Below are 26414 nucleotides of genomic sequence, written 5' to 3' on the forward strand. Positions count from 1 at the left end.
ATGATTTGTCATAACGCTGACAGGCGCAGCGCTACCGTACTTCATAACATCAAACCCTAACATAGTGCTACAGCAATAACAATATGTAAACCTGATAGAGTGCCAAGGTATTAACCTCCCCCCCCCCCCCCCCCCTCTCTCCTGCCTGTAGGTTGGGAGCTCTGGCTCTCTCAAAGACGGTGTGGGCGTAAGCAACAGCTACGCTGGAATGGGAAGGCCGTCCATGGCACAGGTCCACAATGGAGATGTGGGCGGTTACGGAGACAGGACGTCCGATGCCTGCTTCCCCAAACAGGAGAAGAGGGAAGTGGAGAACGGCATCCCGAGAGAGCCTTCCTCCTCCTGCCGGGCAGAGGACAGCTTCCGTGGTCAGAGCCTGAGCCCCTCCCAGGAGAACGGATTCCTGCCCAGGCGGGCAGAGCAGGGCCCGGAGAAAGACCTGCCCAGGCGGGCAGAGCAGGGCCCGGAGAAAGACCTGCCCAGGCGGGCAGAGCAGGGCCCGGAGAAAGACCGGGCTGACAGCCTGACGACGCCGCCGCCGCGCAAGAAACGAGGAAGGCGGAAACTGGAGCGCCCAACGAAATGTGAGTTGTGCCTCTGCTTGTTCAGCTGTGCTGTGCTTTTGATCTGCCTTCCATGGCCCAAGGAAACATGATGTGCATGTGACCAGTGCGAGCTAATGAGCAATCAAGTGTGGCTGGGTGTCAGATGGAGGGAATTGATATGGCTCAGTGGACAGAGCATGGCTCTCATGCTACCACCATTAGTAACACTGACTGGGGTCACACAAGAGTAAAGTGTTTTGCACTCATGGTGCTTCACAGTGCTTTGGATCATCCCCCACCAAACGGTAGGGCTGCACAATTTGCATTTGCAATTTTTATGTTTCCCACAATTCATAATCATGGAAGTGTAACTTATCATCAGTGTTATATTGCTAATTCCCCTGAAATTCCCAGGATCATATATCAAGGAGTTCCATTATGTGTGTGAGCAGTCGCAACCTTTGAATATGTAATGTGACCGAAACCAAAGTTGAGATGTCGGAGCAGGCAGCTGGGGTGGGGGAAAGAGCGAGATAAACCTTACATGGACCATCTGTGGAAAAGAATAGATCACTCTGACGTTAGGCAGCAAAATCCCCCCCAGACTGAACATGAAAGCATTGTTTAATACCTGACTTTTGCATCATCGTCTGTCGTTTGGAGATCCTGAACAGATGATGACAAACAAAGTTTGCCTTTAGGGTTGTAGCTGCACCTGCGCCCCTACGTAGTGCTGTTTATTACCCTACGTACTGTAGTGCTGTTTATTATTTGCATTTTGCAAATGAGGACCACAGTGAGTTGAAAACAAGACTTTGTAGCTGCTGAGAAATACTGCACAGAAAGAAAGAAAAAAAGTGATGTTATAGTGCCAAAGTGCAATAAAATATTTTTGTTTCCTTTTGGCCTTGCAGAGCTGGATCTGCACCAGCCACAATGAATCATGTCATGTGCATTAATGTATGAGTGTAAATATAAATGTGGATAGTTTTGCTTGGAAAGAATCATGCTGACAGCTAGTCTTTAGTCCAAGAAGGAGATTAGCCATATCATTTAGCCCCCTACTCTCTCCTTGTTAGTCCTATCTCTCTCCTCCCTATCTCTCTTGCTCTCTCTCTTTCTCTCGCTCTCTCTCTCCTCCCTATCTCTCTCACTCTCTTCTCCCTATCTCTCTCTCTCTCTCTCTCTCTCTCTCTGGCCTGGTCAGCCACGTGTCTCTCGCCCCTCTCCCTGCTGTAGAGACAGCGGCTGTGACCTTGATGAGGAGTGCAGTAAATAAAGCCAGGGGAGGAGCGAGTGGACTCGTCTCCTGGCAACATGCCTCTGTTGGGAGCCGGCAGGTCTGTGTTGTGGCCGCCTCCCCGCTGGGGGCCCTGCCAGGTGGATGGCCCCGTGCCCAGAGTTCTTACACACTGAGTCTGCACTCTGCATTCACCTGATACATGCCCTGGTGCACTCTCTCTCTCTCTCTCTCTCTCTCTCTCTCTCTCTCTCTCTCTCTCTCACACACACACACACACACACACACACTCAGAAAGAATAGAAAGAAAGTCTGCCATCTGGCGCTATACATCTATGCAGATTAGTAAATTAAAATGATAATCTATAATGTTTTTGTACAAATACATTTCTGTTTTGCTACTCTAAGAAGTGAACCTTTAATTTAGTCCACACCAGAGCCACTGTCCACAGACTTCCCATTTGATGAGTTTTTGTCTCCCTGACGTAATCTGAGAATGTTTGTATTGTATTGTCTGATATGATTTTGTCCAGAATTCCATGACTATCTATACTAGAGCTCCAATGATTAATCGAGTAGTCGATTGACAGAAAAATAATCGACAACTATTTTGATAATCGATTAATCGTTTTGAGAAAAAAAAGTCAAAATTCTCTGATTGGAGCTTCTTAAATGTGAATATTTTCTGGTTTCTTTACTCCTCTATGACAGTAAACTAAATCTATTTGGGTTGTGGACAAAACAAGACATTAGAGGATGTCATCTTGGGCTTTGGGAAACACTGATCGACATTTTGTTTCCACCATTTTCTGACATTTTATAGACCAAACAACTAATCGACTAATTGAGAAAATAATCAACAGATTAGATATCAATCGATATTGAAAATAATCGTTAGTTGCAGCCATAATCTATACTGTAGGTAGAGAGATAACAGACTATCTGTATTGTAGGTAGAGAAATAAAACTATGATCAAAACAGTTCAATTCTCCTACATTCTCTAATTGTGTTCACTTCTTGTAAATGAAATAACTGTGAAGTTTAACAATTCATCAATTGGCTGTGGACCCCCGGCAACCCCCTCAAGGACCCCTGGTGGTCCCCGGACCCCATGTTGAGAACCACTGCTCTATATAACATAATAGGCACATGATTCGATTTTGGCGGCAGCAACAGCGGTTTGTTTGGAGTAAATGGAAGAAGAAGTCAGTTAAAGGAGAATTTCGGTTTTTTACACCACGGTCCTCATTTCCAGCTTAAAATATTATGTTTTACTCACCAAAATAGTTTGGCTTCATTCGGATGCCCACGGAAGATTTTAGCTCCGAGTAGTCTCCTCAAACAGGCTATAACGAGAGCCTGCGGCGAGTGCGGGGCATGCTGCATACGCTCTCTAAATGACACTTTTTCTGTCAGATCACGGTTCATTATGGTTGTAAATATACTGTAATTATTTAGCTAATAGCTAGAAGCTAAGCTAACATCAACACAACAGTCAACGTTGATCTGCCCCGGATGGGGTTACAGTGCCCATCTTCCCCCTGTGAAACCACACTTCTTCAGAGGAACCACAGAAGGGGGAAGATACGCACTGTAACCCCATCCGGGGCAGATCAACGCCGACTGCTGACAGCCTGTTTGAGGAGACTACTCGGAGCTAAAATCTTCCGTGGGCATCCGAATGAAGCCAAACTATTTCGGTGAGTAAAACATAATATTTTAAGCTGGAAATGAGGACCGTGGTGTAAAAAAAACGAAATTCTCCTTTAATTCGCATGAGCAGTGTTAGCCACCATGGCTGAACTAACTGGTAAAGAAAATACTGCCCCCTACAGACACTTCAACTTCATTGACAGAAAATCCAAGGAAAATTATGTCACAGCAGCACACCACAAAATCCACCGCGGCAGCAACCAGAGTGCTGCTCAGCACCAAAGATGGCACCAAAATAACCATGAACCATTTGACCACTTTCACACCTGACCTGACTTGCAGTTCCTCAGATGATCTCCGTGTAAATGACCCTCTCACACCTGCACGTGCTGCACAGATCTCTACAGTTATCCTAAGTGCAATAAAGAGCAAATCTGACAGTGACCGCTCGTGAGTGTGGAAACATATATGCAGCGTCGTCATATTAATCCTGTAACTAAAGCAGTTGGCGTAGAGGGAACATTGGTATATTGGTGTCAGGGAGAGGAGATCAACTTGGGGGTTGGGGGGTGGTGTGGATCGATAGCTGGCTAAACATGGCTTCTGCGCTCCATCTGGAGGGCACAGGAAGGATTTGAGCTCCAGAGCTCTAGCAAGACGAGCGCTGAAGCACACTCAAACTGGCAAAGGTATACTCTCTGTGGGCAACGTTAGCCAGCAGCTCCCCTCACAAACCCAATGACCTTGGCAGTCCATAGTGCCTCGCCGATTTGTTATGTAGTCACTTCTTCCCAAAGAGGAAGGGGAGACCAGGAGAGCGGGGTGGAAAAAAAAGAGGGAGGAGGGGGGAGAGGGGGCTCTGGGCTACACATGGAACACACTTGAAGAGGCTGTTAAGAGAGCGGACTATTGTTTGGACAGGGTGTGTGTAGGGTGCTTCAGTGACACCCCGGGGGTTGGCTGTGCCCAAAACATGCTATCAAAAGTTGTCCCTTCTTGCCTCTTAGGACTCAAGTGTTAAAGTATTTGGAGATACAACTCAGAGCAGAGATAGCCATGTTTACCCAGCCCGTGCCATCATGCTAATTTAGGGCACAGCTGCCTGAATGGTTTGTATATATACTCCAGTGGTGTCATATCACTGTGCCCGTGCACAGTTTTAGAAACAGTTGCTCACATTCAAATGAAGCAGTGTGAAAGTAAGACCATAGGTGTTGGTTTGGGCTTCTGTGACGGGGCTGATTTTGGCTTCCTTATCTATTTTCCTGCTGCTGGTGCTGTGGGTGAAGATCTTTTCACGAATCCTGAATGGCACGCTAGTGTTTCAGTTGGGTTGTGTCCATGCTCCCTGGCTAACCTCTCTCTGCTCTGCTGCACACAGGAAAACAATGCTGTTTAAGAATGGATCACAGGCCCTTGTTATTATAGACCTCAAGGATCCTAAATCATGGCCAAGTTAATGGGAAATCCCAACTTTACAGTTATTGTGTTAAAGACTTTTTATTGGACTGAGGTTTCAGTGCACATTTCAGTAGAGGCTGAAATATTTTCTGTGCTATTTTTGACGGTTTGTACGCAAGTTGCTGCACCACCTTGAGGTTTTGCAGTTTCCTGATTGGTGAAGCTATCTAGTTTAGGGGCCTACACAGTATGGGGGCAGTAGATGCAGGGCACAAAATCAGCACCAGCCACCAGCCAAATGCTGATAAAATATGCAAGTGGTTGGTAGATTTCTTTCACTCACCAGTCAAAAAACCAATGGTAATCTATTGAGTGCCTGGTAAAATTTTAACATTCACCACTAGCCATTTTGGCTGGTGGAGTAGTCCCCCCCCCCCCTTCTTTTGGTGGTTTATTCAAATATCTAGAACCTTTATTAAATGGGCATGCAAGACATTTTTCTAGTTAACAACACAACATTATAACAAAGTTTGGTGGTCAACAAACTGTGGTCCGCGGGGCTCTGCCTGGTGGTCCGCCAGAGAATTGCAACCTTTTTATTTTTTTTACAGACAACAATTTTCACATATACACATGACACTGAGGAGTAGACTTCGGCAGATATTCGGAAATATCACAATATCTGGGAAAAATCATGATTTTGATAATCTAATTTCAGAGGCTGTAGCGGGCTCAGTTTTAAAGCCAGGGTGACGTTTCACGTATCCTATGAAACTAGAAGACGTAAGGCATCGCTTGGTACCAACCATGTCATGCTAGCTTGTCAGGAATGTAGCTAAATAACGCTCCAAAAGTAGGCTACAATTTTGCAAGGGAAAAAAACATTTTCAAAGGGGTCCTCTTTTTCACAGCCTAATGTTGGCAGATGTGTGTGTGTGTGTGTGTGTGTGTGTGTGTGTGTGTGTGTGTGTGTGTGTGTGTGTGTGTGTGTGCGTGTGTGCGTGCATGCGTTCGTGTGTGCATGTGTGTGTTCGTTTTTGAACCAGTAGCCATATGTTATTTAGCCTTTCTGATACTATTGCACGGTTAAATCTATTATCTATTATTTTATCGGGAAAACATTGCTGGTATCCGCAGTGGAAGTGGTCCCTGTGAAATGTGGTTGGGTACATACATAGTGGTACTTACTTGGTCTAGAGACAATGAAGTATAGGCACAACATTTTGCAGGCACTATCATTTACCATCACCAGTAGCAGAGGGAAATACTGTGCCTCTCCATTGTCCAACATCAGTTCTACATGATTCAAAAGAGTAAATCAGGAAGAGGCTCAAATCTTGATGCTATTGAGGCTGTGGAGATTGGCGTGTAGATGATGTGTAGCCCCCAAAGTCACACAAGTGAAGCAGTATGTTGTAGCCTTTACTGCTCAATGTCAAGGCTGTGGGAGGAGGGGGCCATGCTAATAACATCCAGATGCGGCTCTCCTGAAGGGGGGATATCAGGTCAGAAGTGTGACATTTGCCAAAGTCAACCTGGCCCCTCTCCACACTCATCATAACCTGGCCAGCCACTCCAAACCTTCTGGGTTGCATCAAACCCTCAGTGCGTGAGCTCCTATGATCCTAAATCCCCTATGATCAAGAGGAGTTTGAACTCTGAGCATACATAAGAGTTTCCCTCACCAGCTTCACCCATTAAAACCCCTCAGTTCTATTTGTTTGATTCACTTGTTTGACCCTAATTTAATCAAACGGATTGGTAAAAGGATGGCGTGAAGGCAGCGCTTGACCATTTTGTATAATGGATGTGTCATATGGTTTATTGATGAATGAGAGGCCGCTTCAGGTTAACACGGATATAAAGGTTAATTGATGTGTGGCAAAGACTAGAGTGACCTGTTGCCTGCAGTCTGCTATGAATGATTCAGGCCATCCATTGTGTTGCTGTCTTCTCTCTAGATGTGGAGCACAAGGAGGAGGACGGAGGCGATGCAGTCAAGACTGAGGTAAGATTCCTGCCTCTGTTGTGTCTCTGTTCCCTGGCTGATATGAGTCTTAGAGGTGTCACTCAAGCTGGCAAGGACTATAGCTTCCTTTGGGGTGAATTACCGTTGCTGTCTCCCACCGCCAACCCTGCGCTTGCCGGCATGATAGATGGCCGGCTGCGCTGCCGATTGAACCGAATGAAACAGCACATTCTCGATTTTGACAAAGGACAGTATTTCTAACAGAGACGTGAAGATAAGATGACTTCTCTGACTCGTCACTCTAGTACGTTGTCAGTCGCAGAGCAAACCATCCACAGGCAAGTGTCAACCTAACCCAGCTAGTACCTTCTGATGCTTTCTTGTCTCTGCTGTACTTGAGTCTTGACTGACACCGTGCATGTTTGACAATGCGCTTACAAACGAGTGAACTTGTTGGGTTCAACTTCACCTGGGGTACTTGTGCTTATTTCTCTCTGTCTAAGCTCTTTAAAGAACTCTGCCAATACATGTATGGTGAAAGCTTGTCAAAGTGGAGCTGGAGGTACAGTAGACGCCGAAGTGGAAATTTGGCATGCTCACACTTGTTCAAGGTCCAGAAGAACTGCGTAGTTCTCCAACCTATTGTGTGACTTGGCTTTGGACTGGTGAAAGAAATGGTACCTAATGGCGTATAGATTTGAAATATCAAATACACTTGGGAGGTTCTCGTATTAGCAGGCGCTGGCAACGTTGAGATGCAGTCTGTTGCCAGGGCGCTGTGAACAGAGACTGTGCCATCACTACTACTCGCTGCTTGACCAATCACAAGCAGACAGCAGCATGCATGTGACTCATCTCTTTACAGGTTAGACACCCCCATCTCCTCAACCCCAAAGACCAAATGGCTGACTCCTTAGCTAGAGTCTGTCTCAGTGGCTCTAGACAGATTCGTCACAAATCGACATTAGATGCTTCCTCAGCTGAGAATCTCTCAAAATGCTTAGGAGGAAGTATCAAAAACCGCTAGCTAACTTTTTTTTTTTTTTTTTAACACTTTAAACAGGGAGGTCGAGGCAGGCTGCGAAGGGGAGTTGGTTGGGAGATCAGCCTTCGTCAGAGGCCCATGCCCAGAGTAACCTTCCAGGCTGGTGACCCTCATTACATTAGCAAGCGGACCAGAGAGGAGTGGCTGGCCAAGTGGAAAATGGAGGTGAGTACCCCAGCTCTGTCCCAGCCACTGTCTCAGGAGGCCGGACGCCATGTCCCTGCTGACCGGCAGGCTGGCCAGTCTCGGACTGGAGCTGCCGAGGTTAAGGCTAGGACTCGTGGTGTATATTCATAACCAAGTGTATTTGATGGCTCATTTGATATCTCATGAAGGTACCATTTATTTCAGTGGCTTTGCAAGGTTCTTGGTTCAATCGGTGTGACACATTCCCTGGCTTTGTTTTGTCTGTTGTCGTGGCAACTGAAAAATCACTGCAGTGTCATAACATCCATTGGGTGCCTTGACTTGATTTGTGCTTTCTGGATGAAAATGCTGCTGCTGTATATATATATATATATTTTTTTTTTAATCATCCTGGCTGCTATCTTTGTAAAATGTGTTGTGCATAAGTGTGGAGCTTTGGTTGGTTGCTTCCAGAAGGAAACGCACAGCCCTCTCTCACGGCAGCCTATCCAAGTGCTGATTTCATTTCACACCATTAATACAGTAACTCTTCTCCAAACAACGTGATGTCGATCCTTGTGAATGTGCCATTTCTCACCTTCCACGCTACTTAGTCATGTTAGATGTTACCCCTGGTACTATAATGTGTTGGTGGAGGAGTCCCACTTTGACTGTTACATAATGAACTGTCTCCATAGTAACCCGATGGGGCCTTCCATTTCTTTTGCACCCCCACCCCCCCAGCTCTCCCCCTGCAAAGGGCTTTGGGGAGCAGCCATAAAAATGTCTGGAGGGAGGAAATATTGCCAAATTAGCAGGACACGCTAGGGTCTCACAAGTGAAATGTCGTAAAATACTGGGGAAGCAGGCAGTCCACGTACGTTTTGGATTTTCTTCGAGGGCTCTACATGCCTCCGATTTAAGGGGATTTGCAAGATGCAAATTGTGTGTGTGCCAGGCTACATTTTGCTGGAGCGTGTTGCTGCTGGAGCGCTGGCTCTCGGAGGACCTGGTGGCTGAAAGGGTTATTTTAAGGAGGAAGGAAAACCCTGCCGCCTCGCACTTTCTCCGGGAATGGGATCCCTCTCCTTTATGTGCCTTGTGTTACAGAAGACTTCTCCGTCTCTCACTCCCACCCCCCCCCCCATTCTTTGCCTGGCCCCTCCCCCAGCTATGGAAATGAACTCTGTGCTATGGATATGAGGGTGAAGATGAGGTTTGCAGCAAATTTCCAGCCCTGCTTGCAAGACAGCCTCTTGGCTCGCTGCCAACATTTTGCAAGTCCTCTCTAGCCAACCAGAATTCCTGTCGGCAATCACCTGACCCTGAATTCCCAGACAAAGAAATGTTCATGCTTTCTTTTTTTAAGCGATCTCTTCTACCCCTCGAGTGGGGGTGAAAAAAATCCAAGCCCCACACTGGATTGTGCGTGTCGCGCGCTGGCGTGTATGGGTATGTGCACTGCATTGTTTGTTTGATAACACAGTGGATAGTGTGTGTACGTGCATGTGTGATTAGCCTGCTTACAGCGAGGGGAATATGCTGACTTCAGGTATTTCCAGCACAGTTGTTATGGACCATCTGCTCTGCACAGCTTAAAGGGAAACCATCTCTTTCAAAAGGAAGAGTGAGCAGGCATTTGCAGATGTGTAGAGAAAAAGTTGCTCGCATGAAAAAAAAAGTTTTTTGAGGAACGACATGATCCCATGGGGTAACTGTGCAGAAGCTAGTTCCTGTTTCATAGCAGTGCCTAGAAATATCAGCGTGGTATCTCTTTTTAGACCAAATATAGGCTATTTACCAACTTTTCTTTTTAAAGAGCCACCGTACATAACAAATTTGTTTTTGAATTAACAAGTCTATATTACTGATTTATCGGATGTGATAGCCTTTATGTTCTGATATCGTTTTGAATGTGTGTTTTTGCACAGAAAATGCTTCTTATCTTTAAACATGTACTGACATGGGGTTTTTATCTGAAGTATTGATTAGAAGACTGGGAGAAAGTTCACTTGCAGGCCTGAAACCCCCTGCACCCTTTTCCTACACATGTTTGCTTTGAAATGTGAATGCAGTGTTTTGTTTTCTTTTGTTTTACTTCAAAGTTGACATTAGATTTACAACTCCAGTGTGATTACTTGAGAGCATTTTAAAGGCTTTTGGAGTAATACAAGCAGACTCCTTAGGGAGCTTCTTTTTTTTTTTTTACAACTCCACTTGTGGATTCATGGGGAACTATGTTTATATATTCATGGCTGACCCTGTAATATTGCTAATTATCTCTTAAAAGCACATGATACAACGAGAACCAGATGGCCTCTTTTACTGTGGCCCCCCAAGGCCACTAATGAAATACACAGGCTTTGTAGCGATCGCTGCTAAAATCAAGCTAATGAATGCACTAACCACATTGCTGCACAACACAACAGTCACTTGCCACTTGAAGAACATTTAGACCGATATTTCCCCTTGAAAGCGACCTTTTCAAGAGTCATGATGGTGGTTTGCAGCGTTCAGGTTCATGATATGATGAGTCGTCCATGGTGTTAACTACACCTGTCATAACTCGAGGAAGGTTTTACTTGTCTGCAATCCTGTTCAACAGATAAGCCTAATTCTTTAAAGTGAGAGCGCTGAAGGCACTGGATAATCCATCAAACAATGACACAAAACAGCCCCGCTGTGTCTCTCTTGCCTGTTGCGCATGAGAGAATACTGTATTCAAAGGTCAATCTCTTTTGTGTTGCTTCAAAGGCTAGCTGTCATGTTGTGTGAGGAAGTAATGTTCAGTGACAGTTTATTTATTTCATCTAACCGTTCCCTTTTATCACATTTAGCAAAATGCTTGTTTGTTTTGATTATGTCGTCTTTCCTGATACTTTAAACATTATTATTATTTTTTTGATTATTCACTTTTGTTTGAAGCTCGCTGTCTTTGTCCCTGCACTAAATGCTACAAAGATGCAACTTTAACTTGTAGCCATGTGAGTTTTCAAGTCAGTTGCATAGGGGCTTTGGATCGCTTTTGCAATGTGTTTCATCTGAGGAACTACAGTGGTGGATCTTAACTCAGAATATACTCAAAGACAAACCAGTTTTTGTAATGAAAATAACTGATGTGACCTTTTTGTTCACATTATGAACAAAGACGATGGTTATGTCGAAGTGTTGGTCAGATTGGAAACAAACTAATGTGTCTTCTTCACAACTACTCTAACAAAAATAGTTGTGTTGAAATGTGCACACTCCAGAGACTACCTTCTCTTTACACTCCAGAGACCACTTTCTCTCTCTTTTTTCTACCTCCCAATGCACTCCGTCACCCCTTGAGCCCTCAGAGTAGCATGCTGTATAGACCTCCAGTCAGATTATCCCTTATTGTGCAGTTTGTGCACCCAACATACAGACCTCCAGTCAGATTACCATGCTGTACACAGACCTCCAGTCAGATTATCCCTTATTGTGCAGTTTGTGCACCCAACATACAGACCTCCAGTCAGATTACCATGCTGTACACAGACCTCCAGTCAGATTATCCCTTATTGTGCAGTTTGTGCACCCAACATACAGACCTCCATCAGATTACCATGCTGTACACAGACCTCCAGTCAGATTATCCCTTATTGTGCACCCAACATGTCTCTGCTGTAGACCTCCAGTCAGATTATCATGCTGTACACAGGCCTCCAGTCAGACGATCATGCTGTACAGACCTCCAGTGAGATTATCATGCTGCACAGACCTCCAGTCAGATTATCATGCTGTACAGAGTACAGACCTCCAGTCAGATTATCATGCTGTACAGAGTACAGACCTCCAGTCAGATTATCATGCTGTACAGACCTCCAGTCAGATTATCATGCTGTACAGAGTACAGACCTCCAGTCAGATTATCATGCTGTACAGAGTACAGACCTCCAGTCAGATTATCATGCTGTACAGACCTCCAGTCAGATTATCATGCTGTACAGACCTCCAGTGAGATTATCATGCTGTACAGACCTCCAGTGAGATTATCATGCTGCACAGACCTCCAGTCATATTATCATGCTGCACAGACCTCCAGTCAGATTATCATGCTGTACAGACCTCCAGTCAGATTATCATGCTGCACAGACCTCCAGTCAGATTATCATGCTGTACAGACCTCCAGTCAGATTATCATGCTGCACAGACCTCCAGTCAGATTATCATGCTGCACATACCTCCAGTCATATTATCATGCTGCACATACCTCCAGTCATATTATCATGCTGCACAGACCTCCAGTCAGATTATCATGCTGCACAGACCTCCAGTCAGATTATCATGCTGCACATACCTCCAGTCATATTATCATGCTGCACATACCTCCAGTCATATTATCATGCTGCACAGACCTCCAGTCAGATTATCATGCTGCACATACCTCCAGTCATATTATCATGCTGCACATACCTCCAGTCAGATTATCATGCTGCACAGACCTCCAGTCAGATTATCATACTCTACAGACCTCCAGTCATATTATCATGTTGTATAAACCTCCAGTCAGATTATCATGCTGTACAGACCTCCAGTCATATTATCATGTTGTATAAACCTCCAGTCATATTATCATGCTGTACAGACTAGGGATGTTCATTTTGAACAATTTCCATAATCGAAAATCGGGAAAAATTAACGATCAATTATCGATTATCGATAGCGTAATAATAATAATAATAATATATATACTGTATATATATATATATATATATATATATATATATAGTGTTTCCCATACATAAAGGAATTTGTGGCGGGCCGCCACAATAATATTTTGACCGCCACAATAAGATGTTGACCAAATTTTTTTTTTTTTTTTTTTTTTTTTTTTTTTTACAGTGCACCTGAACGCAACATGCAAGATATCCGCTGAATAAGTGTCCAATAAATGTTCATGTCATTCTGGCCAATACTTCTGTTATAGCATTTCAGTCTGGAATATGGAATATCTTTCAATAATCTATGATTTAGCTGCTAAATTGTCAAATACCGCCATCTGCTCGCTACCCAGGCACTTATGTATGTACTTAACCTAACTAATTTAACCTAACTAACTATCCGGTGTGCACAACACTGTCAGCCTAAACTCCGGCTGACACCCCAAAAACCTACAATCCGCTACAGAAAAATGTATATTGTTTGTTTATTAACTGGCCCTTTGCCTTCTATCATTTCACGAAAGTGGCAAAGCAAGTTGAGTATCCCTGACCTATAGGGAGAAATTTAGTTTGTCATTGTAAACCCATCAGCACAGTAATGATGACATGTTCTTCATAGATCTAGCCTTTTAATTTTGCTCTTAACACATTGACTGCCAGCCGTTTTTTTTTTGCTGTAGGTAGCTTCTGCCAGGCCGTTTTTTGAGGATTCTGGCTCATTTTAAAAGAGCCGAGGATTCTTTTCTGCTTGGAGTTTGTGAACACAAAGTTCACAAAAGTACTAATAGAATGTGTGCTTTCTCTGTCTAAAAGAGTTAGTTTGTAGAGTTAGTAGTTATGTAGATATTAGCCGTTGAGTACAGCATTGTTTCAGCTGTCTGAGAGTGAAAGCTGAGATAATCGCAGTTTTGTGAAATTCAATCAAACAGGCAGAACAGTCACTTTAACCATTTATTTTTGGCATCAGTGAGAGATCAGACATCCAAACAATATAGTTCCGAACGCCCTCTCCTTCAACTCCTCCCTCCGTGGGCGTGTCTAGTGGCTTTCAGCCTGCGTTTGTCACAAGCGAGTGCTCTGCTGCTGCTGCTGCTGCTGCGAGTTCACAGCCTCCCTCCCTGGCAGCGAGTTTGAGCAGCCTCCCTCCCTGGCAGCGAGTTTGAGCAGCCTCCCTCCCTGGCAGCGAGTGTGGATAGGGCTCACTCGTCTCTTGGGTTTGAGAGCCCCGATTATGCAAATTTGCAATCCCCCGTGTGCTGCTGCTGGCGCGGCCCGAGAGCGGCGAGTCTGGTGACTGATGACTGTAAAATCGGCAAGCCATTTCCTTGAGAATGGAGGAAGCAGCCGCGGGAGGCGGCTGCTTTTGGTTGACTTTCTCTCTGTCGGGAGGGCACCGTCGCCACCTAGCTGGTCGGTAAAATAGATTATACACATTCAATACTTCCAATATCTCCATAGGAGACGCGGGGGGCATTGATCCACGTAGCACCGTCAAAAAAATATATACCGTAAATTCCGGACTATAAGCCGCGGCTTTTTTCCCGTTTTTTGGCCCCTGCGGCTTATATAACGGTGCGTCTTATCTATGGATTTTTTCAGAAAAAAAAAAAAAAAAAAATCTCTCTTTTTTAGCACTCTTTCTAACTATAAATCCACTTCTGTTTTAATTTCCTCTCTTGCCCTCTTTTCACCACACCGCGGACACTGTGTGCACTGTAAAAATAAACAACGGTGGTGTTGTGTTATGTTGTTTTGTTGAAATGTTGTAATACGGTAAATGGGAGCTTCCTCAAACAGCCATCTCTTCCCGACAATCCCCTCTGTGCGTGACCACTTACATATGGTAATTACGGTAAGCAAACGGCCACTCGGGCAACAACTCCCTCCCCCGACTACCAGGAGAAAATCACAAACTTCGGTGAATTCACACAAAGGAAGATCAAGGAATATTCACAACAAGACGAGCAGTAGAAGCAACACTCTCACTTACCATGGGGAAGGTACGCAGAAATTCACACGAGGCAGCTTTCAAGTTGAAAGCAGTCAATCTCGCATTAAAAGAGAGCAGCCGCCGATCAAACAGAGCAGCCGCGCGTAACCTGGGCAAAAGGGACTGTCCGTCCGGGGGAGAACTACTGAACAACTCCCTCCCGACTATCAGGAGAAAATCACAAACTTCGGCGAATTCACACAAAGGAAGATCACGGAATATTATAGGAGTGTGAAAACATCCACAATTACCAACGGGTTCCAAAACGCTGGACTGCTGCGGGATGAAGAGGATGACGCCACGGGGACTGCCCCCTAGTCCGATACCTCACGAGTCCGATACCTCACGAGTCCGACACCTCATGGTTTTGGGTTAGGGTCTGGGGGAGGTTAGGTTTAGGCGTGGGGGTGGGAGAGGTTAGGTTTTGGGTTAGGGTCTGGGGGATGTTAGGTTTAGGCGTGGGGGTGGGAGAGGTTAGGTTTTGGGTTAGGGTCTGGGGGAAGTTAGCCTCTTTTTTCGGACTCGTGAGGTGTCGGACTCGTGAGGTATCGGACTCGTGCCATGGCACCTGAAGGAGAGAGGAGAGTGGTTGACGAAGCCACCCTGAACCTGTTCGTTTCCGACACTGAAGATGAGGACTTTGGTGGTTTCAGTACGCAGGAAGAAGAGGAAGACGAGGATTAGTGACTTGACTTCTCTGGTTACAGGTTTGCTGCACATATACGGTAGCCTATTGTTGTGTGATTTTGTCTGGGGATTAGTGACCTGACTTTTGTTTTGTTTTGTTGAAATGTTAATAAATGGGAGCTTCCCCAAACAGCGATCTCTTTCCCGACATTCCTCTCTGTGCACGAACCCTTTCATATGGTAATTAACATCAAAACACCCGCGGCTTATAGTCCGGTGCGGCTTATAGAAGAAAAAAATAGTCAATTTTGGTCCCGCGGCTTATACACCGGTGCGTCTTATAGTCCGGAATTTACGGTATATATTTTTTGACGACTCAACTCGTCGTTGGCAGTGAACAGCTGGATTGTGTTTGACGACTCAACTCGTTGTTGTCAGTGAACGTGTTAAGCTTTCTCAAAGTACACCAAATTCATGCATTTTACTTTAAAATGTTTAAAAAAATCTTGCGGGGGGGGCATGCCCCCGCACCCCCCTAGGGGGTCTGCGGTCCCCCACCACAAATTCTCAAAATCCTGTGGGAAACACTGTATATATATATATATATATATTTTTTTTTTACTCTGGTCTGGTAATAACGTTGCGCGTTCTCGGCCAGCTATAATGGCGATGCCGCTGTGTAGTAAGAATATCAGACACTAGCGCTGTGGCCAGGTAAACAAACATGTTACATGTCAGGTTACATGATGTAAGGCAATCGGCGTCTTCCAGCTTAGCTGACAGCACAAGAGTCAAATCAACAGGCCTGAGCCAGACCGCTGGGTGCGTTTGTTTGTGTCCCCGGCGCATGCCGGTGTGAATTCCCCATGTTTAAAACAGTTTTGTTGGCACAAAGGCCCGTGCCCAGCCAGAAAACTAGAGACTATATGAAGCTCCACCTCACGTTAGTCGGCTGTGCAATAGAGAGGTCCAGGAACGAGTCCGGAAATCATCGATGCTAACAGCCCTGGTTCTTCACAGTTTTCGCCTATGGGAGTTTTGAATGGGTTTTTGGTGCGATGCTTCTAATAATCTCTCTGGGCAACGCTGGCTTAATCAAACGCGAACCAGTGTTTAGTAACATCATCTTCACACATGAAGACCACTTTTATGAGTTTTGAAGCTTTTATGTGCCGTTAAAAGGGTGGCTAGCTAGCAAACGGCTAAATGAGACTACAATGTCGACGCGGATATTATACGTCATCACGAGTGAACGCGGAAATTCTTTCTCTCGCAATCAATGCGTGGACGCCTATGCGACACTGTGTGTAGTTCTGGATTAGCTTAGCACGAGCTTTTTACCTCTAGGGCTCGCAGTTACGCTTCAAAACTCATGAAAGTGGTCCTCATGTGTGAAGATTATCCCGCTGAACCTTGGTTCGCGTTTGATTAAACTTGCGTTGCCCACAGACATTATTTGAAGCATCGCGCCAAAAACCCATTCAAAAATCCCATAGACAGAAACAGTGAAGAACCAGGAAGTTCGGGACTTCCGCATTCAGCCTACAAAAATATGTCATCCCTGGAGCTCTCTATGGAGTGGGGCGAGGAGGAACGAATTCCACCCAAACCTAGTACGAAAAAAAAAAAAAAAATTATAATAACAATAATCGATCCAAATTCCACATGATCGATTCAATTCCTTAACGATCAATTATCGATTTTCGATAATTGATGAACATCCCTAGTACAGACATCCAGTCATATTATCATGCTGTACAGACCTCCAGTCAGATTATCATGCTGCACAGACCTCCAGTCAGATTATCATGTTGTATAAACCTCCAGTCAGATTATCATGCCGTACAGACCTCCAGTCAGATTATCATGCTGCACAGACCTCCAGTCATATTATCATGCTGCACAGACCTCCAGTCATATTATCATGCTGTACAGACCTCCAGTCATATTATCATGCTGTACAGACCTCCAGTCAGATTATCATGCTGCACAGACCTCCAGTCATATTATCATGCTGCACAGACCTCCAGTCATATTATCATGCTGCACAGACCTCCAGTCATATTATCATGCTGCACAGACCTCCAGTCATATTATCATGCTGCACAGACCTCCAGTCATATTATCATGCTGTACAGACCTCCAGTCATATTATCATGCTGTACAGACCTCCAGTCAGATTATCATGCTGCACAGACCTCCAGTCATATTATCATGCTGCACAGACCTCCAGTCATATTATCATGCTGCACAGACCTCCAGTCATATTATCATGCTGTACAGACCTCCAGTCATATTATCATGCTGCACAGACCTCCAGTCATATTATCATGCTGTACAGACCTCCAGTCATATTATCATGCTGCACAGACCTCCAGTCATATTATCATGCTGCACAGACCTCCAGTCATATTATCATGCTGTACAGACCTCCAGTCATATTATCATGCTGCACAGACCTCCAGTCACATTATCATGCTGTACAGACCTCCAGTTAGATTATCATGCTGCACAGACCTCCAGTCATATTATCATGCTGCACAGACCTCCAGTCAGATTATCATGCTGTACAGACCTCCAGTCATATTATCATGCTGCACAGACCTCCAGTCATATTATCATGCTGCACAGACCTCCAGTCATATTATCATGCTGTACAGACCTCCAGTCATATTATCATGCTGCACAGACCTCCAGTCACATTATCATGCTGTACAGACCTCCAGTTAGATTATCATGCTGCACAGACCTCCAGTCATATTATCATGCTGCACAGACCTCCAGTCATATTATCATGCTGCACAGACCTCCAGTTAGATTATCATGCTGCACAGACCTCCAGTCATATTATCATGCTGCACAGACCTCCAGTCATATTATCATGCTGCACAGACCTCCAGTCATATTATCATGCTGCACAGACCTCCAGTCATATTATCATGCTGCACAGACCTCCAGTCATATTATCATGCTGCACAGACCTCCAGTCATATTATCATGCTGCACAGACCTCCAGTCATATTATCATGCTGCACAGACCTCCAGTCATATTATCATGCTGCACAGACCTCCAGTCATATTATCATGCTGCACAGACCTCCAGTCAGATTATCATGCTGCACAGACCTCCAGTCATATTATCATGCTGTACAGACCTCCAGTCAGATTATCATGCTGCACAGACCTCCAGTCAGATTATCATGCTGTACAGACCTCCAGTCATATTATCATGCTGCACAGACCTCCAGTTAGATTATCATGCTGTACAGACCTCCAGTTAGATTATCATGCTGTACAGACCTCCAGTCAGATTATCATGCTGCACAGACCTCCAGTTAGATTATCATGCTGCACAGACCTCCAGTCACATTATCATGCTGTACAGACCTCCAGTCAGATTATCATGCTGCACAGACCTCCAGTCAGATTATCATGCTGCACAGACCTCCAGTCAGATTATCATGCTGCACAGACCTCCAGTCAGATTATTATGCTGCACAGACCTCCAGTCAGATTATCATGCTGCACAGACCTCCAGTCAGATTATCATGCTGCACAGACCTCCAGTCAGATTATCATGCTGCACAGACCTCCAGTCAGATTATCATGCTGCACAGACCTCCAGTCAGATTATCATGCTGTACAGACCTCCAGTCAGATTATTATGCTGCACAGCAGTATAGGGCTTGTGTTTTCACTCTTCTTCTTTTTCCACAACAAAAGCCATGATGACTCTAAGCACAGTAACTCTGCTTGGGTTTTCCATTGTATTCATATTTTACATGCTATGGCCAAAGAGAAAAGTGTTGATATTTTTACGGTGGAGTTATGTTGTCATTTAAAGGCAAGTGCCCTCCTGTGTGTACATATGTATGTGTGGTGTCATTTTGGGTGTTTGTTTTGGACATGGCGTGACAGCCAGGGTGCTGGTATGTCTGGAGTTGTCAGTGACGGGCAGGCGTGCGTAATGATAAAGGCCGCATTGTGTCTCCAGTACCTCCTTTCCTATTTTCCCCTTTAGACCCTGAGAGGCTGTCTTGCTGCTGTAGCTGCTGCACACACTGTGAGGCCCCCGAAAGGGGGCATTTACAACTGGGAAAAGGGCCAGAGACAAATATCTGGTTCTTATAGCCACTGTACTCTCTCTCTCCTCCCCCCGCTGGCGTTTCAGAGTCACTCTCCCATTGGCTCAAAAATAACCACAGGCTGCACCCTGGAGACAACCTTACCCTAAACACACCAAAATGGACACTGTTGCACTAGCTTAGCTGCTTTATTGCCATTTACAATTCTCCCAATATACCAATGACCGCTGTTGACCACACATGGAATGCATCACTCTGGATTAAATTCTTAATCCATTCTTGCAATTGCTGTCAGTCGGTCCATTTCTTCCCATCTCTACCAACGTCTGCTGTTCTGACTTGCAGAAGTGCTAGGTTGTTTCTCCAATGCATGTAACGCATTTACCAATCTAATTGACATTTGTTAGTTTTTGCAGTTTACCATCTGGAACCTCATATCCAAGCATGCTGTCTAACACTGACTCCAGTGTGCTTGTGCTGGAGCCAAGAGGCCTAACACACATGGCCGGGGGCTTTGAAGCATCCATCCAGCTCTGCACTACAGATATTTATAAACCACAGCAGAGCCTCTTGATTGAGGAGCACATGTTTCTACTCTGCGCCATAAGCCCCTCCCCTCGCTGTCTAGCACCACCTCCCCTTAAAGGCCCTATTGTTTACCAGACACACTGGGAGAGAGGCCCAAGAATTGTAGTATACCCCGGCTCGCTCTCTCTCTCTCTCTCTCTCTCTCTCCCTCTCCCTCTCTGTCCCTCTCTCTGTCTCTCTCTCTCTCTCCCTCTCTCTCTCTCTCTGTCCCTCTCCCTCTCTCTCTCTGTCCCTCTCTCTGTCTCTCTCTCCCCCTACACTGGACATGTACAGTATGTGTGAGACCTGAGAACCTGAGAAAGATTTCAGGAAAGTAAGCACAGCTGTGCACGGCTTTCACGTGTAGCCTATAGTATGAGTAGGATGTGTTTACATAATGTGACTGGGTATATATTATGTGTGTGTGTGTGTGTGTGTGTGTGTGTGTGTGTGTGTGTGTGTGTGTGTGTGTGTGTGTGTGTGTGCACGTGTGCGTGTGCGCGTGCATGTGTGTGTGTGCGCGTGCATGTGTGTGTCCATGTGTATTTTAGAGAGTGAGAGCAGGAAGAAAGTTAAAGAGAGAGAGAGAGAGAGACATCAGAATGAGTGCAGCTGTTGGGGATTTAGGGCGAGAAGCTTAAGTCCCGGCTGGGTCTTGTCCTCTCTGATGGACCTAGCGGTTCAGTGTCAGGTACCACAAACCCAGTGAACTCGTCCAGTAAAGCCCTGGACACTATAGACTTACTGTACACACTGCTGTTGATGAATAGGCCTTACAGTCAGAGATAAAGAAATGTTTACACAGCTTTAAAAGTCCCACAATCTAGAGTTTTATACAGTAGACACAGACATGCACGTGAAGCTGTTTTGGGTACTTCTATGGTACAGCTAAATCGCTAGTGATGCTATCGGTCTCTGTTAGGGATGGGAATCTCTATCACTGAGGTGATGCGATATGCATCTTGCCAACAATTTGATATGTTAAAGATACATAAGCATAATAATACAATGTGATTTGACACGATTTGATTCAACACAATGCGATTCAGCGCGATACGATGCGATTCACCACAATGCAAAAGAATGATGCTATGCAATTCAATATGGTACAAAAGTTTGATTTTATTTCTCAGGCAGCAAATCATAAATTAACTTTAAAAAAGCGCCATTTTAACTTACATACAGTATTTGCCAATGCAAAGATGTTAGAAACGATGCGATGTGACTTCATCCAAAATGGTATCCGATGCACACGTTTTTTAACCGGTGCAAATAGTGTCTTGAACTTTCATGCCTGTGCACCGATGCAAATCTGTGAATCCTCCCATTCCTATAGTCTCTGTTTATGCCTGTTTGTGTTACGTACTGTATTCTTCAGAAGTCAGCATGGCTAACATCATGACAGGATAAGATAGATGATTACATTTGGTGCACTGACTTACTGTATAAATCGGTCATTTGGATGGGATTTTGACAAGCGAGGGACAAGTTTGTACCCAGCTACTGTAGTGTGTTCTTCTACCTAGCCCCGCCTCTCCTGGTCTGTCTTTATAGTTGCTGTACTGTACACACTGATGATGAATGGACCTGACAGTCAGAGATAGACATGTTTATACAGACTTTAAAAAGTCCCATCATCTAGATTTTCTACCTATACAGTCCGCACGCACTTCTGTTTACTTGCATCTTACAGCAAGTAATGCTGCAGACTCTGTTTATACCCGTTTCTATTACAAAGTTCCAAATTCTTTCAAAAGTCTGCATGCCTAAGATCATGATAGGTCAAATAGATGATTAAGTATGCTTCACTTGCTGAAATCTGTTGTTTGAATGGAATTTTACAAGTGTGGTACAAGTGTGCCCCCAACTACCATGTTTTTGCATTGCTGTTTTTGTTTTTGTTGTATTCTTAGCCCCACCTCTCCCATAGAGGTACTGTACAGACTGCTATTGATGAATAGACCTTATAGCCTCTCCCATAGAGGCACTGTACAGACTGCTATTGATGAATAGACCTTATAGCCTCTACCATAGAGGTACTGTACAGACTACTATTGATGAATAGACCTTATAGCCTCTCCCATAGAGGTACTGTACAGACTGCTATTGATGAATAGACCTTATAGCCTCTACCATAGAGGTACTGTACAGACTGCTATTGATGAATAGACCTTATAGCCTCTCCCATAGAGGCACTGTACAGACTGCTATTGATGAATAGACCTTATAGCCTCTCCCATAGAGGTACTGTACAGACTGCTATTGATGAATAGACCTTATAGCCTCTCCCATAGAGGTACTGTACAGACTGCTATTGATGAATAGACCTTATAGCCTCTCCCATAGAGGCACTGTACAGACTGCTATTGATGAATAGACCTTATAGCCTCTCCCATAGAGGTACTGTACAGACTGCTATTGATGAATAGACCTTATAGCCTCTCCCATAGAGGTACTGTACAGACTGCTATTGATGAATAGACCTTATAGCCTCTCCCATAGAGGTACTGTACAGACTGCTATTGATGAATAGACCTTATAGCCTCTACCATAGAGGTACTGTACAGACTGCTATTGATGAATAGACCTTATAGCCTCTCCCATAGAGGTACTGTACAGACTGCTATTGATGAATATACCTTATAGCCTCTCCCATAGAGGTACTGTACAGACTGCTATTGATGAATAGACCTTATAGCCTCTACCATAGAGGCACTGTACAGACTGCTATTGATGAATAGACCTTATAGCCTCTCCCATAGAGGTACTGTACAGACTGCTATTGATGAATATACCTTATAGCCTCTCCCATAGAGGCACTGTACAGACTGCTATTGCTGAATAGACCTTATAGCCTCTCCCATAGAGGCACTGTACAGACTGTTATTGATGAATAGACTGTATAGCCTCTCCCATAGAGGCACTGTACAGACTGCTATTGATGAATATACCTTATAGCCTCTCCCATAGAGGCACTGTACAGACTGCTATTGATGAATAGACTGTATAGCCTCTCCCATAGAGGTACTGTACAGACTGCTATTGATGAATAGACTGTATAGCCTCTCCCATAGAGGTACTGTACAGACTGCTATTGATGAATAGACCTTATAGCCTCTCCCATAGAGGTACTGTACAGACTGCTATTGATGAATAGACCTTATAGCCTCTCCCATAGAGGCACTGTACAGACTGCTATTGATGAATATACCTTATAGCCTCTCCCATAGAGGTACTGTACAGACTGCTATTGATGAATAGACCTTATAGCCTCTCCCATAGAGGCACTGTACAGACTGCTATTGATGAATAGACCATATAGCCTCTCCCATAGAGGCACTGTACAGACTGCTATTGATGAATAGACCTTATAGCCTCTCCCATAGAGGCACTGTACTGACTGCTATTGATGAATATACCTTATAGCCTCTCCCATAGAGGCACTGTACAGACTGCTATTGATGAATATACCTTATAGCCTCTCCCATAGAGGTACTGTACAGACTGCTATTGATGAATATACCTTATAGCCTCTCCCATAGAGGCACTGTACAGACTGCTATTGATGAATAGACCTTATAGCCTCTCCCATAGAGGCACTGTACAGACTGCTATTGATGAATAGACCTTATAGCCGGAAATAAGGAAATGTTTGCACAGACAGTATAGATTTCTATACAGTCGAGACACGTGCGTGGTTAACCTACTTGTGTGGTTACAACTAGCAGAGATGGCATCAGTCTCTGTTCATACTTGTTTGTGTTACTACAGTAAATGCTGGCAAAAAGTCATTATCATGGCAGGCAAAACAGACAATTATATTTGGTTCACTGGTTGACAAATCTATAATTGGGATGTGATTTTACAAGTGAGGGTGGGACAAGTTTGTACCCAGCTAGCATGTTTTTCTGCATAGCCCCGCCTCTCCTTGTCTGTACTGTACACACTGCGATTGACGAATAGACCTGACAGATGGAGATAAAGGAATGTTTACTAAAGGCTACAGAGGCCCCACAATCTAAATGACATAGCTTTCTACTGTATAGCTTCTACAGGATAACTACCCAGAGGTCACCCAGAGATTTGTACAGCTAGTAACTGTCTAGTAATGCCATTAGTCTCTCTTTTTGCCTGCTCGCATTGAAATTCAGTTAAGTCATATTGTACTGCAGTCTGTTGATGGTAGACAAATATAAAAAAGTGGACTTGACTAACAACATGACAGGCCGTTAAAAATGTAAACGAAAGTTTCTACACTGTTCTTTTGTAGTTTTCCTCCACTTAATCACACCTCTGTCTGTGTATATTACTCTACACACACTAGGGGTGGGACAAAATATTGATATACCGTGATACTTCCTCTTGCGATACAGTATCGATATGACTGCAGCAATATCGTGACATTTATCCTGAAATGTGTATTTTCTGCCTTTTTTTGCTCTTAACACGTTAATTGCCAAGAACGAGTTGAGTCGTCAAACACAATCCAGCTGTTCACTGCCAACGACGAGTTGAGTCGTCAAAAAAATGATTTTTTTTTTTTTGACCGTGGGATGTGCATCTAACCCTTTTACATCTCTTATATAATTATTGGAGCCACCGAACGTTTACAACCCATTCCACCGACCCACTAAGTGGCAACAGTGCTCTCCTGACTAGAGGAAGGCAAGCATTTTTTTAACTTGTCACGCCATTCTCACCCCAGCCATTCTCATGAAAATGGATGGGGGAAAACGCTTTCGTTTTCGCGCTGATTGCTGGCGATGCGGGATTGCAAATTTACATAATAGATTACAGGTGGAACACACTTTGAAACACGCAGCATAAATATGACCAGAATCGCAAAAGCTTCTCTCAACCAAAACTCCAAGAAGCGAGCGAGTCCATGCCGACTTCCTCAAACAGCGGCCGCGCAGCCACAGGCACAGGACAGCAGCAAAGCACTGAGACTGGTGACAAGCTTGTGACGGCCGCTGCAGCCAAGAAGAACGCCCACGGAGGGAGGAGTTGAAGCAACTCTCCCTCTCGCTCTCTCCCTCTCTCTCTCTCTCTCTCTCTCTCCCTCCCTCCCTCTCTCTCTCTCTCTCTCTCTCTCCCTCTCCCCCTCTCACTAGGATTAAACCTAGTGCGTCTCCCTCCCGAGAGGGAGAGAGAGAGAGAGGGAGGGAGAGCGAGAGGGAGGGAGAGAGAGAGAGAGAGAGAGAGAGAGAGCGAGGGAGAGCGAGAGGAAGGGAGAGAGAGAGAGAGAGAGAGAGAGAGCGAGAGGGGGAGGGAGAGAGAGAGAGAGAGAGCCAAAAATGAATGGTTAAAGTGACTGTTCTATCGAATTTCACAAAAAGCCGTTTATCTCTGAATATTTTTTCTGACGCTAAAACCATGCTGTATTCAACTGCTAATGCTTACATAACTACTAACTCTACAAACTAACTCTTTTAGACAGAGAAAGTACACATTCTATTAGTACTTTTGAGATATTGTATGTTCACAAACTCCAAGCAGAAAAGAATCCTCGGCTCTTGTAAAATGAGCCACAATCCTCAAAAAACGGCTTGGCAGAAGCTACCTACAGCAAGAAAAAAACGGCTGGCAGTCAATGTGTACACGGGTTAAAAATAGTTTAGTGAGGCATTATTTTTTGTATCCTTCCTTTAAACATTTAACTTCACACGTGGAGTCGGGGACAAGTTGCAGTCAGTGTTTAAGAGGCTGTATACAGTCTGCACTTTGTTGTACATTGTTTCTGTCAATTCCGTGATGAAATACATAATTCCTGCTTTATGACCTTTTAGGGGTATTTTTCTCTCTTCAGTTACACAGATATCTTGCAATGTATCGATTATCCCAGAATCACTGTATCGTGATACCATCGTTATCGAGGGCCAAGTATTGTGATAGTATCCTATCTCTAGTGATCGTATCGTATATGTAGTACTGTAAGTATTTATAGTACTATACTCTGTGATTTACACTCCTAGTACACACTGATGTTGAGGTTAAGGTCTCAGTCAGAGAGAAAGGAAGGTTTACTCAGGTTTTAGATATCTCACAATTTAGATGCCATGCCTTTATATAGTTTCTGTACCTCTACTCTCATGTATTTAACTTAAGACCATGTTTTAGAGTCTGCAATTCACCTGTAAAAAAGACATAAAGGCAAAATGCTACCTGTTACTTCTATACGAGGGATCAGCCGAGCAGCATTTTGGTAAACAAACCACGTCACTGGGTGGCAACGGCAATGGAACCCTATGGAGCCCAAGTGGCGCGAGGCTTGAGTATCTGACTCTAGCCAGTTAACTCCTTTTACATTTTAAAAACGGCGACAGTTCACACAACTTTAACATGACATGCATATATTATACATCAAACTCTTGAGCTACTTCTGCTCTCACTCAGAATGTCAAAATATAAGCGATGTGATGTATAGTTTTTGAGATATTCACGTTTATTTGGCACAACTCATACCGCGGGGTTCCGCAT

General features: G+C 44.5%; 1 protein-coding gene across 3 annotated transcripts in view; it reads left to right on the plus strand.

The window, feature by feature from the left end:
* Positions 1-26414, plus strand: part of dnmt3ab (DNA (cytosine-5-)-methyltransferase 3 alpha b) — a 60452-nt gene that overhangs the window by 10856 nt on the left and 23182 nt on the right. For all 3 annotated transcript variants that reach the window (XM_083633784.1, XM_083633786.1, XM_083633785.1), the window contains exons 4-6: positions 152-584; positions 6802-6848; positions 7873-8019. In XM_083633784.1, coding sequence (XP_083489910.1) covers positions 152-584; positions 6802-6848; positions 7873-8019 — 627 coding nt within the window. The remainder of the gene's footprint in view (positions 1-151; positions 585-6801; positions 6849-7872; positions 8020-26414) is intronic.

The sequence above is a fragment of the Poromitra crassiceps genome, assembly GCF_964638095.1.
Source record: "Poromitra crassiceps genome assembly, chromosome: 3".
NCBI lineage: Eukaryota > Metazoa > Chordata > Actinopteri > Beryciformes > Melamphaidae > Poromitra > Poromitra crassiceps.